The sequence below is a fragment of the Lathamus discolor genome, chromosome 6 (genome assembly GCF_037157495.1).
Source record: "Lathamus discolor isolate bLatDis1 chromosome 6, bLatDis1.hap1, whole genome shotgun sequence".
Classification (NCBI taxonomy): domain Eukaryota; kingdom Metazoa; phylum Chordata; class Aves; order Psittaciformes; family Psittacidae; genus Lathamus; species Lathamus discolor.
In genome coordinates this window covers 18,318,336-18,331,425 of record NC_088889.1, presented here as the reverse complement: position 1 = coordinate 18,331,425, position 13,090 = coordinate 18,318,336, and the positions used below count along the sequence as shown (strand labels likewise).

The window sequence follows — 13,090 nt, the reverse complement described above, 5'->3', positions numbered from 1 at the left end:
GCCTTGTTTCATCAAATCAGGAAAGTTCATCGAATCTGGAAACTTGTATTCTGGCTTTAAAGTTGCCATCAGTTGTAGCTCCTGAGCTTCATGACTCCCGATTGCCTAGCCAGAGTGATTAATTTGTGCTGAATCTCTGAAGATATTAACTTTCCTGCAGTCCATCCTTATTGGTCTGCTCTCATTCTTTTCATGTTCCCACGGAGACTTAACTGCGTACATACTTCCACCTTTGTTTTCTGTCATTCTGTCTATTGAAGATTTCCCTTGCCCATCTCTAAAAGGAGTTGTTTCTTTCTTTTCCTTTTACCAATATGTCCTTGTTTCCTTTTAGTTTAATTCATGCTATTTTAGCATAACAACTTATGTTTGTATCGTATCCTTTATTCATAGCCCCTCTGAGGCTGAGATATGCATTCAGATTCATTCCTTGTGCAAAATGAGAATTGACTGAAACCTTCCTATGATCTCTGCTGGATCAGTGACTAATGCAACCTTGCATGTACCCAGAGATGCTGATCCTGTAGTGTTTTGTAGAAGCTGATTCTTTGTCAAAAATGTCATTTTCAGGTTTTTCTAGTTATTCAACTTGAATTTTCTCAGTTGCAGTCTAAGACCAGCAGTCCTTCCTTTGTTCTTAGTGGATAACAATGTCTTCTTTGTTTCTGTAAACAGTTACTTGGGCTTCTTTCAGCTGTGTTTTCTTCAGCAATTTAACTAAACTTGTTTCTTTTCTCTGAAAAATCTCAAAGGGTCTTATTTAAGTAGCAGTGGCCAGAATGAAGTCGAATGTGCTGTTCTGAGTACAGAATTAGTTCAGAAAATGAATGGTTGATACATTTACATGTAACTTAAATTTACTTCTAGAACTTTGATTTATGCAACTTGCTCTGTTACCTATCTGTGAGAGGTTCAGAGATGGCTGACCTAACAGGTTGTTTAGTAAACACTTCTTCAGTGCAAGACACTCCTCTCCAATGCTGCATCATGTTTCAGTGGCAAAGGAGTTCTCATTCTTGTCTACCATGTGAGTTCATATTTAATATACCATTTGCTATAGCTTCTTGAACCTTCCCTCTTTCACCTGTTTCTACTCAGATTATCTACTATCTTTAGTTTCCTTATACTGCTTTGTCCTGTTTATACTGTGTTTTATCTATGGATAGTAGATTTAATACTAATATTTACTAATTAGACTATGAAAGAATTCTTAGATTCATGAAACTCATATATTTTTATTATTATTCCAATATTTTTGCCAACAATCGGTTCTCTGTGTGTTTGATACTTTCACTTTCCATTCCACCCTCCAAAATAATGATAAAAACAGAGGCAAGCACTAGGCCCAGGTGCCTTGTGAAGTTTGCAATAATATTAGGCTCCTAATCCACACTGATTTCAACTGAAGGTAGGCTCTTCAACTGTAGATTTAGATTAGACATTAGGCAGAAATTCTTACTATGATGTGGTGAGGTACTGGCACAGGTTGCCCAGAGAAGCTGTGAATGCCCCATTCCTGGCAGTGCTCAAGGCCAGATTAGATGGGGATGGGGCTTGCAGCAACCTGGTCTAGTGGAAGGTGTCTGTTCTATGAGTCTATGAGTATCCCATTAAGTGCCTATCTCTTTGTATTGTGCCCACAGGTCATATAAGGCTTGGTCCCTAAGTGGACACTTCGAACTTGATTTTAAACTACCAGTAATTATTCACAACATGGTCTTGTTTTTAAAAGTATTTCACCCTACATCCAAATCCTCCTCCTTTTTCTGTAAATTCAGCAGCAGAAGGACATCGAAATTTCATTATTTTGAGGTTAAATTTTTTCTTCACCCTTCCCTTTCTTCACTAAACATATAGTAAGTGCTGCCAACAAAAGGCTGGAGGCTTCGGGTAGTTGAAGTGACATAAGATGAACAGATTCCACTGGGTTTCAATGGGTACCAAGGATCTCTCTCTTTTAGTTTCCTCAGAAAATCCCAGTTACATGTCATACTGCTCCAGCATGACTTGCCAAATGCAATTCCTTGAGGCCTATTCTTTAGGAAATATTTGATTGTTCACAAAGTTATGGCTCTAGTAATTACCTTGCTAACTTCACCTGCCTTCTTTCTCATCTCCTTGAAATGGATCTGTTCCTGTCATACTCATTTTAACAAACATCTCATTGTCTCCCTGGAAGGTTTGCTGTAATGCAAAACCCCTACAAGATAAATCATAATTTAGCTTTATTTTTACCAGTTCTCTGGCACTTAATCTGTTGTCTTAATTCTTACAGATACTATGAATGAGTCCAGCACTACTCACTGATTCTTAGGACAGACCTTTGCTTGAATATCACAGTGACAAGCAGATTTGAAAAAGCTTTGATTATAGCATTATCTTTTTGTATTCTTCTCATCAATCTCCATCATGACTTCAGCTTCCTGTAAACAATTAGTGGTTCAAGCCCTAAATCATCTTCTGGTATTATCCTTTCTGGTGAATCCTTAAGTAGTTAATAGGCAGTAAGATCTAAAATAAGATGATTGGTCAGTTGAAGCAAACAAATAACTCTCCCACCATAGCTGCTGTACTGGACATTCATTGACTCATTATTGGTAAAATCCCCAAGATTATAGAGGCAAGGACACTTTTTTTTAAAATATTGAATAATATAGGTCTGGAGTAAAGCATGTGGTATGAGCTATGCAGACTCATAGGCTACCTGTTTTCTCCTTTGCTCCTGCTAGCAATTCATTTGTTGAAATGTGGACATGTATGTTGTTGGTCTGTGCATGTTTTGTGCTGGAGTTCAGCATTCCTGTGATCTTAATACAGCAGGTAGAGCTGTCCTCTGAGGGCACTGGAACAAGGATGATTTACTATCACAGAAAACCCCCACTGAAATGGGTTACTAAATAGCTGCTGTAATACTAGAGGTGAATAGCATGACAGTACCGATCAGAAAGGTGAATGTAACACCTTCCCACCAGTGGAGGTCAAAATGCATACACTCTTAGCACATGAGATCTCTAGATGTGCCAGAGTGTGGACATAACTGCAACAGGGGAGATTATATTACCAAATCAGTGCAAAACAAGGAATGTTTTTTTTGGAGTGGAGTGAATGGTGGGACAGGGAGGTACCTTTGAGGAATGACTGCTTGCCAGCAGTTAAGGTTTAGTGTTTGACAGCCCAGCTGAGAAGAAAAAACAGGAGGCAAAGGAGAAAAGCAAAGAAAGACAACGGAGGGGGGCAAGATTCAGTGACAAAAAAAAAAAACCCAAACATGTACTCCCCCAATTTCCTGTTTCCACTAAAAACATGGATTGTTTCCTTCTGTCTCATACTGGTGACAGATTGTGCAAAATGTATGTGGAGAACTGGCTGGAACATAGCTCACAGCCTGCCAAGGACCAAATGTGTAACAATTTCAAAATGACAGCAACACAGCCATTAAATATTTGATGAGGAAGTCTTTTAAGTCATGGATTTAAAATTCCCTTTTAAAGCAGGGGAAGTATTTTGTAGTAATTTTAGTTATTGAGAAATGTAAACAGGGTGAGAATTTGCTTATCCGAAGAGTTGCAGGCTGCTACAGGTCAGAATTTAGAACTGAGCTCTCTTTTATGAAATGCTTAATGCTTGTGATTAAACTGTCTGCAAATTTTGTTTTTTGCCCATAACTCAGTTGTGTAATGTCTTCATTTCTGTCTTCAAATTGGAGGGAAAGTGAGGTTCATCATAGAGTGTCTAGTGGCCTAATAAGATCTCTCCCTCTTCCCCATTTGTGACATTTGATCTGCACTGCTGTATTACTGCTTACTTACCCAGCTTGTTCCTAAGACAGCATTCGCATCAGGGTATAGCAAAATGTATCTTTTGAATGCAGGAGGAATTGGAATGGGTTACATTCTTCAAACTCCCGCTGTTTTCATTGGGCTTGGCTACCTAATTAAAGATCCAGTCAACTTCCCAGTGTTGAGATTCAGGATGAAATCTACCACATGCAAGGATGATGAGCCTATCCAGCAAGGAAAATTAAAGATGATAAAAGTCAGAGCTGCTGAAAGAAAGGCAAGGCCACCTGGCAAAGTTTATGAAAGGCACACTCTCACTTGCTAAGTGTGAGCTGCATAGCTTTAAAAACTAATCAGCAGCATACATTTCAGACTGGGAGAACCAGTTCTCATTATGCTTTTGTCAGCTTGGAGAATGAGAAAGATGTGGTGTAAGCACTGGTGTGGATGCTGGAACTCATGAATTCCAGTCCTGGTAATGACAAAAGATCACTGTGTGGGCAAGTCACTTAACCCCTCTGTGGTTCTCTTTTTTCAGAAGTGAAATGAGAATAGTATTTCCCACTCAGAAATTCAGAGGAAGATTAATTAATGTTTGAAAAGCCAGTCTTGCAGTGGGAAGAGTTACATAAGAGCTAAGTGTTTATTAATGATCACCCCTTTATAGAAACTACTTCCTAGCACAGTGATATGGTAGATTAATAAAATGTGCTCTATCTGGAAAATAAGAGATATCGTGAATTCAGGAAGATTCAGTCTGTTGGAGAAACCATGAATTTCTGACTTAGCTTTTATTCTAGCAGTCTCAACTGAAGCCAATGGTTCTCTTGCTCAACTAATATCATGATACTGTTTCCCCCCTACAGAAGTTTAATTTGCTTGGGGAATAGGAAATCTCTGCAGTTTCAACTCATGGTATCACTTCAGACTTTTTTGGTGACAAAACATGAATTCGAAAGGCACAGAAGTCTAGACACCAGGAAAAATGTGCTACTGGAAGCTGCACATCCTTGGCCCTACAAAGGATCTTTGGGGCCTGTGTAAACTCCTTTGCCTGCACTCTGGTTATAAAGTCCTCCAACTTTTTTTTAGCTAGGCATGTCTCAGCTTGTTGCCACCCTCAAAGGCCATCTGAAAGTTCTGGCATTGGGAAGGGCTCAGCTGCAGAATTACTATCGCTTCAGCTTATATTGACACTTGTTTCTTTTTTACTGGTGAACTGATATTTTTTGCTGCAGAAGGGCAAGTCTGCAGATCCATCTGACTTCTTATGCCATCCTGAGCTCTGCAGCTAAAATCCCTGCAGGATCCTGTAGGGAAATGAGGCAAGGCCACTGCCTTGGGACTTCATGTGGGGAATGCAAGCTTTCTTCTGTGCACTGAGGGAGAAAGATCCGTGGAAGCTACATTCAAGGACATGGTGCTCTTGTATGGTAACAAGAGTAAAGTTAAAACCTTGGGTATGTTTTCAGGCAGAGCTTAGTGAAATGAAGTCTAGTAGAATTTCTAGAAATATTTTTATTTTTAAATTTTAAATACCCTCTTATAGGTAAATGGACTGGGGTTTACACCGTATCCGATTTTACATCTAGGTTAGCACTGACACAAGATGAAGCTATATAAGAGCAAAACAGAGTTGGAATGCAAATCTGTCTCTCCATTCTAAGAAATGCTGTCGTATTTGGGTAATTAGAGGAGTTATCTTTTTGAAATGATTTAAAGAGTGAGTATTTTGTTGGTCTCTCCAGGCTGATGGTTACTTTTGTGTTACGGTTTTTTTTCTGTTCAAAAAGTGGAGACAAAGTCATACAGAAGTGTGGATATCTTGTTGTTTGAATCTGTTGGCATCTGTTCCGCTGCTTGTCCTTTGCTCTGTAGAACTGCAGAGGAGGAGAGGGAGTAGTTTCCGTCTCCAGAATGCATTTGAAGAATACATGGTGGATACTAGGAGAAGAGAGACTGAACTGATGTTCTCTGGAGAGCATGCATGTAGTAGCAGTCTAGTTGTTCAAAATCTCCATCAGAAGAGTTAGGTTTACATATGAAACAAAGACAGATGCTTCAAAGAATGGATGTGCATATATATCTGGGCATTTTATGTTTCCCCCTGCTCCCTCCTGCGTGAGTTCTCATTTCTAAGTCAAGAGCATTCGAAGTCTTTAAAAATCTGTCGCTAAGGGCACATTACATTTGGAAAAAACTTCAGTCCTGTTACGATGACTCTGTGATCATCACCTTGCAGAATGGAGAAAACTGGGATAAAAGGACCTAATATTCCAGATCGCTCGCCTTATTCATATCATGAGGTTGTTTTACACATTTCTAATAAGACAAAGTATTTTCTTTGAGGGAGTCTGCAAATCAGCTGCAAGAGATGCAGAATGGATTAGGTTATCATGCTAGGCTTTGATTTATAATTTTCTGTCATCTGTTCCGGAATGTGGACCATCAATTGGCTTTTTTTGTGAGTAGTACCATTAAAGTATAATAATGGAAATTTTACTTATATGTAAATGAATAATTGGGGGGTGGGTCTTTTTTGTTTGCTTGTTTTGTCTGATTCATGGAGCCTTATGGCATTCCCAGGCTTAGGTGTCTGGGGAATAGCAATTAAGTATCTATACACATTTCAGGATACATTTTCAGTCTCAGGGCTGAATGAAGTTTTTAAGAGTGAATGCTGACATCCCCCTTGGAGAGTTTTTCAAGGGGTCTAAAATCAAGACAGAGAACTAGACACTGCTGGGTTCCGTTCTCTCTTCTTGCACCACTTCCTTTGCCTTTCTAAGCAAGATATGCAGGAGAGACTACTAGGCATGACATTTATTCCTGTGCGAAATCCTTAAGGTTAATGAAGCTAATGAAGTGCCTGGAAATGTGGCTGGGAGTAAAAATGTACAAGAAGGGCACTAAGCTTCTTTGCCTTTGTTTCCTAATCTTTGAAAATGGTAGTATTGTATTTGGTAGACAAAATAGTTGTATAAAAGAAAATGGGCATTCAGAGATTGCTTTAAAGATGAAAAAAAGTAAGTTTTAGAGACAATAACATGAACTAAAACCTTTATAGAAGCTGAATTTGTATGTAATGAATCTTATGATGAAGCCCGCCCTTGTGGTGAGCTCCCTGTGAAAATGTAGACGTTTCAAAACCCTGAAATGTTTGATCCTGTTCTCCGTATCTATTGACTTTGTCCTAAAATAAAAAGAAGTCAGAAGCAGCATCCTCTGTCACATGTTGTATTGTTTATTGGGATTCTGAATATGAAGTTTACCTGGGCAAATAAGTGTCACTGCTATGTGTTCTTCTAGCAAGAAACTGTGGATGATTTCCATGTCCTCGTCTTGACTAGGAACCTGCGAATAAAGCTGTTTGTTACCCTTTAACACAAAGTCTTCTCTTAAAAACAAAACAAAAAACTGTTTCCTTTTCTCAGAGATCAATAATGAAGAAAATAATGTCCTTTCTTCTCAGTTCAGTTCTCATTGCTGTGCGTTGTGCAGCACCAACATCAGAACTGGCATTTCGTTTAATTTTACGTGCAATCTTGTTAGTAATCTTAGCAGAGAGGATTAGAGCTGTATGAGCTGCAGAGACTCAATGTGCATTTGCCCAGGCTGTAGGAAGGACTGCTGGCTGCACCATGGGAAGAAATCTTGTCTGGGGACTTGCAGCTTCAGGGCTGCCCTTCAACCTTTCAGCCTCTTGGTTGGAAGAGTTTTGGCCAGGCGGTGGAGTGTGTGGTGCTGCTCGTGGGGGGCAGAACGGAGCGTTGAGAGGCTGCTGCCCTTGTTGCAGATTACACTGATGTTTCTATTCTCTCTTCCCCTCCCTTGTATCTCCTTTCCTTCCAGTCTGTGGCAAGCGTTACAAGAACAGGCCTGGGCTGAGCTACCACTATGCTCACACCCATCTTGCCAGTGAAGAGGGTGATGAAGCCCGCGAGCAGGAGACCCACTCTTCCCCTGTCCACAGAAATGAAAACCACAAGCGTGAGTAGTTTTTTCCCTTTGCCTTTGAGATCCTTTTCAGGGATGTTGCCTCCACTTTGTCTTTCCCTTGTGGAGGCTGGCATGATTGCCTGGCTCCATTGTGAGTGATTGGGACCTGGATGCTTGGAGCTAATCAGCCGCAGCTCACACGGGTGCTGGCTCAGCTAGTCAGAAATTCATTTCAAACCCAGCATTATCTCTGCAGCAAGTCACTTTTCTATTACCGCTCCTGAGAGGAGGAGGTGGCAAGGAGAGGTGGGGGGGAAAGAAGAGATACCCAACCTGCCCATCATCAAGCAGCCTCTCAGTGGCTGTTAGCAGGGATGTCAAGGAAATACGCATCCAGTAGTTTGAGGGGGCTGCCTTTGTTTTGCTTTTGAATAAAAGACATTTATGCATGTCTTAATATTTCAGCTATGAAATTCATAGCACCTGTCCCCCTCATACTTGCATCTCCTCCCCAGACAGCTTACCCTCAACTTTGCCAAAAGCCACTTCTTAGTAAAGCTTGGGAAAATCTATGAAAAGCATCAGTACTGATCTGCAAGCAGGAGAGCTGGAACATGAGAGAAGAGTTACTTGCCTCAATTCCCCACACTGGAACAGGGCTGACAGAAATCTTAGTGGCATGGATGGCCCTGCTTGACTCTCCTTCCTCTGATTCTTTCGCACAGAACTGCGAGTCAAAGAGACTTTGTTTTATTGCTGATTGTTTTGATTGCAAGTCTCTGAGCCACTATTTCTCAGTTTTCCAGTGTGCAATACTATGTGGTATTTGCTTTCACCTTGGGGTTTGTGTTGATAGCTTCGTTCACTTTCAGAAAGTTCTTTCAGATCAATGTAATGAACAATATGGACAAAGTGATTAAAATGCTTATGGAAAAAAATATGCAGGCAAACACTTTCTAATACATTAAGAAGAACTGGAAGAAATATGGAAGTAGGAAAACATTTTCTTTCTAAGCAGGATAATTGATACTTGTCCCCAGGGAGGTGTGGGAGGGGGTTTCATTCCTCCAAAGCATCTGCTACTAGCCACTGTCTGAGCTTGAAGGGCCGTTTAGTGTGATCCCATTTGGCAGTCCCTATGTTTCTGTCACTTTTATGCTCTACCTTTTAGTTATTAACATGTTTTGTAGATTCACAGCAAAAGTAGTTTTGACTCCTCCAGCTGTTGATAAACTTGAGCTGTCAATGCACTAAGAGCGACTGCTTGAGTAGGCTGGAGAATGTCAGTGTTAAGCCAATAGCTTTTGTTTACTTAGCATTTACATCATCTCTGTTGGGTTTTTTCCCTGTGCTTGTACTAGTCAGTAATAGTTGCATATCTGAGAGGCATATTGCAAATCTATTTTGAATTAATATTGATAATGGCCTGGTACAGGTGCCCAAACAAAGAAGGGTGGTGTCCCGTGCCTTTCAGCTTGTCACAGAGGCTAAAGTCAGTTTCAGTCCGTATGTTTCTGGTGCTTAGGAAATGATACAAGTTAGAAAGAAGAGGAGCTAGAAAAGCTGTGATAAGGTTAGGAGCAGATGGCCTTAGCCTATGGAAAGAATCTGCTCTATGGGAAAAGATAAGAGTGGGAGCTGCTCAGGCTTACGTTCCCCCAGAATTCCTGTGTGATGCTGGTGGCTGCTGATGCACAGATCCCCAAACAGGCAGAAGTTTAAAGCCAGTGGGGTAAACCACTCTGAGACCCAGATTCCTGAGCAGAAAGAATCTGCTTAACAACCAGCCATGAGCCAGTGAGGTATGGGCAACAGCCATGTGAATGAGAAGATCACCCCTGGGGAAAGTCCCAGCCACCAGAAGGTAACTCTCTCGAATGGCTTAGCTATTGCAGTGGCTGTTTGTTCCTGTTTGCCTGTTTGTTTGTTTACAGCCTTCAGCTCAGATCTTGCATCTTTGCTCTTTCACTTGGCGATATTTAATTTATGCTGCCATTTATCTTCCATGTGAATGCTAATTGTCCACATTGCTAATGTGCAGTCATTAAATGGTTCCTTTGTACAGGGGATGGTGGGAGCCAGGGCATCAGATCCTTCCTCTCCCCTAAGAACTGCTAGGCATGTGTTATGAATTAGATTTGACAGGTCTGCAGCATTGCAGGGCTTGGGCTTCAAGAATCCTCTCTGCATGGGCTTGGGGGGCAGGAGGGAGGGATGAATGGAGGGAGGGAGGAAGGGAAGGCAGGGGGGATGTTAATCCAAACAGCTAATCCTCAACCTATTGAACAGGAGGAACAGAGATATGGCATAGAGCAGGGTCTGGTTATTTGCTTAGCAGTGTGTCAGAGAGATATGAGCAGCCTGATTTAGAAAAGGCAAGGAAAATTCAAACCAGCCATTTGGAATTTGCTGTGCTGTGAAAGGTGAGCACTGGGTCAGCAAAGTTCAGGCGGGTGGCTGCAGTATGAACTTCCTTCCTTTGTGCCCATGTCTCCTCTGCAGCCTCCACTCCTCGCAGTACTTGTGGCAACAGCAGCTGTGCTGATGCAGGAGGGAGCTTTCTGGAGCAGCGCTTCTGCTGGATTCAGCTATTGATGCCCTGGCTGGTGCCAGCTCAACAGCTGATGTCCTCTTGTCTTTCTACACACCCAGTCCCCTTTATCTTTACTCTTCTCATGCACAGAACAATTTGGGTAGTTCAGTAAATTATCCAGGGACTGGAAAATTGCTGTAGATAGGAGGAACCTACCTGAAAGCGAGAACCACTGAACAGATGTGTATCAAAGAACAGGGACTGGCCCAAGCCCCAAGCCTCGCCTTCTTGGCACATGTCACTGTCCTTGACTGTCATAGAAGGCTGGTTTATTTACATCTCTCCTTCTGTCCTTCTTCCTCATCTGTAGCTTACCTTTTGCAATGTGGAAGATAGTTCAACAGTCTTCCTTGGCCTTTGTCTTTCCTACAGCATCTTAGCCTGTGCTTTGTTTAAGCTTTAGTTGCTTTGTTTGTATGTCTTATCTAGCCCTTTGACACAGATAAATAGACCTTCCTCAGTGCTAGTCTTGCCTCTGCCTACACATGCATTTATTTTTGACCTACTGTGATTTTTCTTATGGGAGTACAGAACTGTGAAAAGGATGCTATAGAAAACCCTTACAAAAGTCAATTTCCCCCTTCCCCAGCTCTACTGATAAAAAGAAATGATCCATCCCCCCACACCCCCCCAGTTTTTTTCTGCTTGTTTTTCCTCCACATGTTGGCACCAACAGCGTGAGATTTGTGAGCCCAGAGTGCATCCAAGCCTGCCACAAAACACCTGCTGTTTTATTCCATCTCACTCCATGGGTACTGGCCAGCTATGGGGGCAGCTGGTGCTCACAAATTTTGAGACACTTCTGATACAGGAATTACATTAGATTTCCATCTATTGAAAGTGTGTGTGAATGAGTGTACTGGTATAAATGCTCTTCCTTAATTCCTGAGAGAATAGGATAGTGTGTCTACATGGAGAAAAACTTCCTCTCCTTTAAAAGAGAATAGTTTTCAGTGGCATTTTGCTGTGTGAAACGTTGGTTACAGGCAGCTGTGCAGTAAACAGCAACTGAACAGATCTTATGCCCACAAGCACTTTGGCCAAAGACAATCCTAAATAAAGGACACTGTGAGGGCTGTCACTGGCCAAGCTACTGTGTGCAGGTTGGTCCATGCATTTAATGAGAATACAGTCCTCTGCCCTCCTGTACCTCTGCTAGCTTACACATCTGACCTGCAAACCCCCCTGTGTATGTTATTTCATGGCATCAGCCAGTTGTGCCCAGTTCCATCACAGATTTTATTATGTGGATAAATCTCTACTGGAGAGACCAGCCAAAGTTGTTTGTGTACTCTAAGCATAATTGGATACCCAGTCTCCAGAGATAAAAAATTAATGTGCTAACCTCAGTGTGCCTCCAAGCTGTCCTCCAGCTCCCCCACACAGTCATCTTTGAAACATTTTTATTTCCATCCAGGCAGGGGGCTGGCCATGAATAAATGACAAGAGTCAGCCCCTCAGTTGGAGACGAGCTGTTTGTTCCTCTCCACAAGCAGCATCAATTTGAAAAGCTACATCAGGCCTACTTTTTCTGTGCCTAGTGCTGATCATCCTCGCTGGGGCCATGATGGGAGCTACTTCTGAATGCAAGGATGCATCAGTGCCCACCTTGCAACAAGATACCCTGCAGCAGGTGCCTTTTCAGTGAAAATATGTACATTACCTTGAGCTGACTTCTCATTGGTTTAATCTGGCTGTGTTCTTTTATTTTCCAGAGTTTGTTTTCATAAGGAAAAGGAGAATACTAAAAGAAATAGTAGCAAATGTAGAGCTTGGAGCTGTGTAATGATTTCCAGTCAAACCCTGTTTGCGGCTGTGAATTCTCGGACTTTTGTGCCTGTGTTTGGGGGTGCCGAGTCAAAAATCGATCAGTTTGAAAAGCTACATCAGGGGTAGTTTTGGAATAGCAGAAAATCCCAAGCTCATTTCCTATGTACAGGAACCCATAGGGGACTTTTTATTGTCTTTGGAGTTGTGGGGGTTTATTTTTTGGTAGTTTGGGGGTTTTGTTTTTACATGCTGCCTGGCCAGGACCTGAAATGTCGTTGTCAATATGCGGCTACATTGAAGAGAAGCAGCTAATGTTTCTCAGTAGTTTATGGTAAAACATTTCCAATTTAACTAATTGTTTTTTGAAAACCTTGTGTTGCTTCAAGAACATGTCAGCCACTGACATTACAGTGAGACATTGGGACATTGTAGTGTCATTTATGTATTTATATTTATTTTTCCTTTCTTGCTATCTCCTTGCTTTTCTCCCCTGTGTAGAATTAGAAGGAAGTAAACACCAAAGTTTTGACTGAATTTAAACTTAGATGCTTGCCTTCTCATACTCCTCCAGTGAGTAATTTCCAGACCCAAAGTCTACATACTGCAGAGACCCGTTTCATGACACTGGCTGTTCTTACCTGAACACTAAAGGATGTTGCCAGATGAGGCTGCATATTGGGCACTATAATCCCTCCATGAGTTCTCTGAGCTGATGGGAATGATGCATTTCAGTGGCTGGTACATTTCAGTGGCCAGATGCCAAGTCCCAGGACAGGTACCCCTCAAAATCAGGAAAATTATATGTTAACATGTCAGACTCTTTGTTTGCCGTTCTAGTTTTTACCTTCTTTTTTTATTGTCATGAGGCACTAGACAGTCACAAAGATTTACTGTGGGATTTTGGCTCATGCTTTACATGTTCCTGCAGAAGACTCTGTAAGATCAGCCCACGGACATTTCTACGAAGTGCTATTTTATGATGCAGGAATGCTGGCTCTCCAAATCTACA

General features: G+C 41.6%; 1 protein-coding gene across 10 annotated transcripts in view; it reads left to right on the top strand.

Annotated features, from left to right (window-relative positions):
* Positions 1-13,090, top strand: part of DPF3 (double PHD fingers 3) — a 166,677-nt gene that overhangs the window by 115,791 nt on the left and 37,796 nt on the right. For all 10 annotated transcript variants that reach the window (XR_010613795.1, XR_010613794.1, XR_010613793.1 and 7 more), the window contains one exon: positions 7,632-7,769. Coding sequence is in view for 7 of the 10 variants with exons in the window: in XM_065684797.1 (XP_065540869.1) it covers positions 7,632-7,769 (138 nt within the window). In the remaining 3 variants the exon portion in view is untranslated. The remainder of the gene's footprint in view (positions 1-7,631; positions 7,770-13,090) is intronic.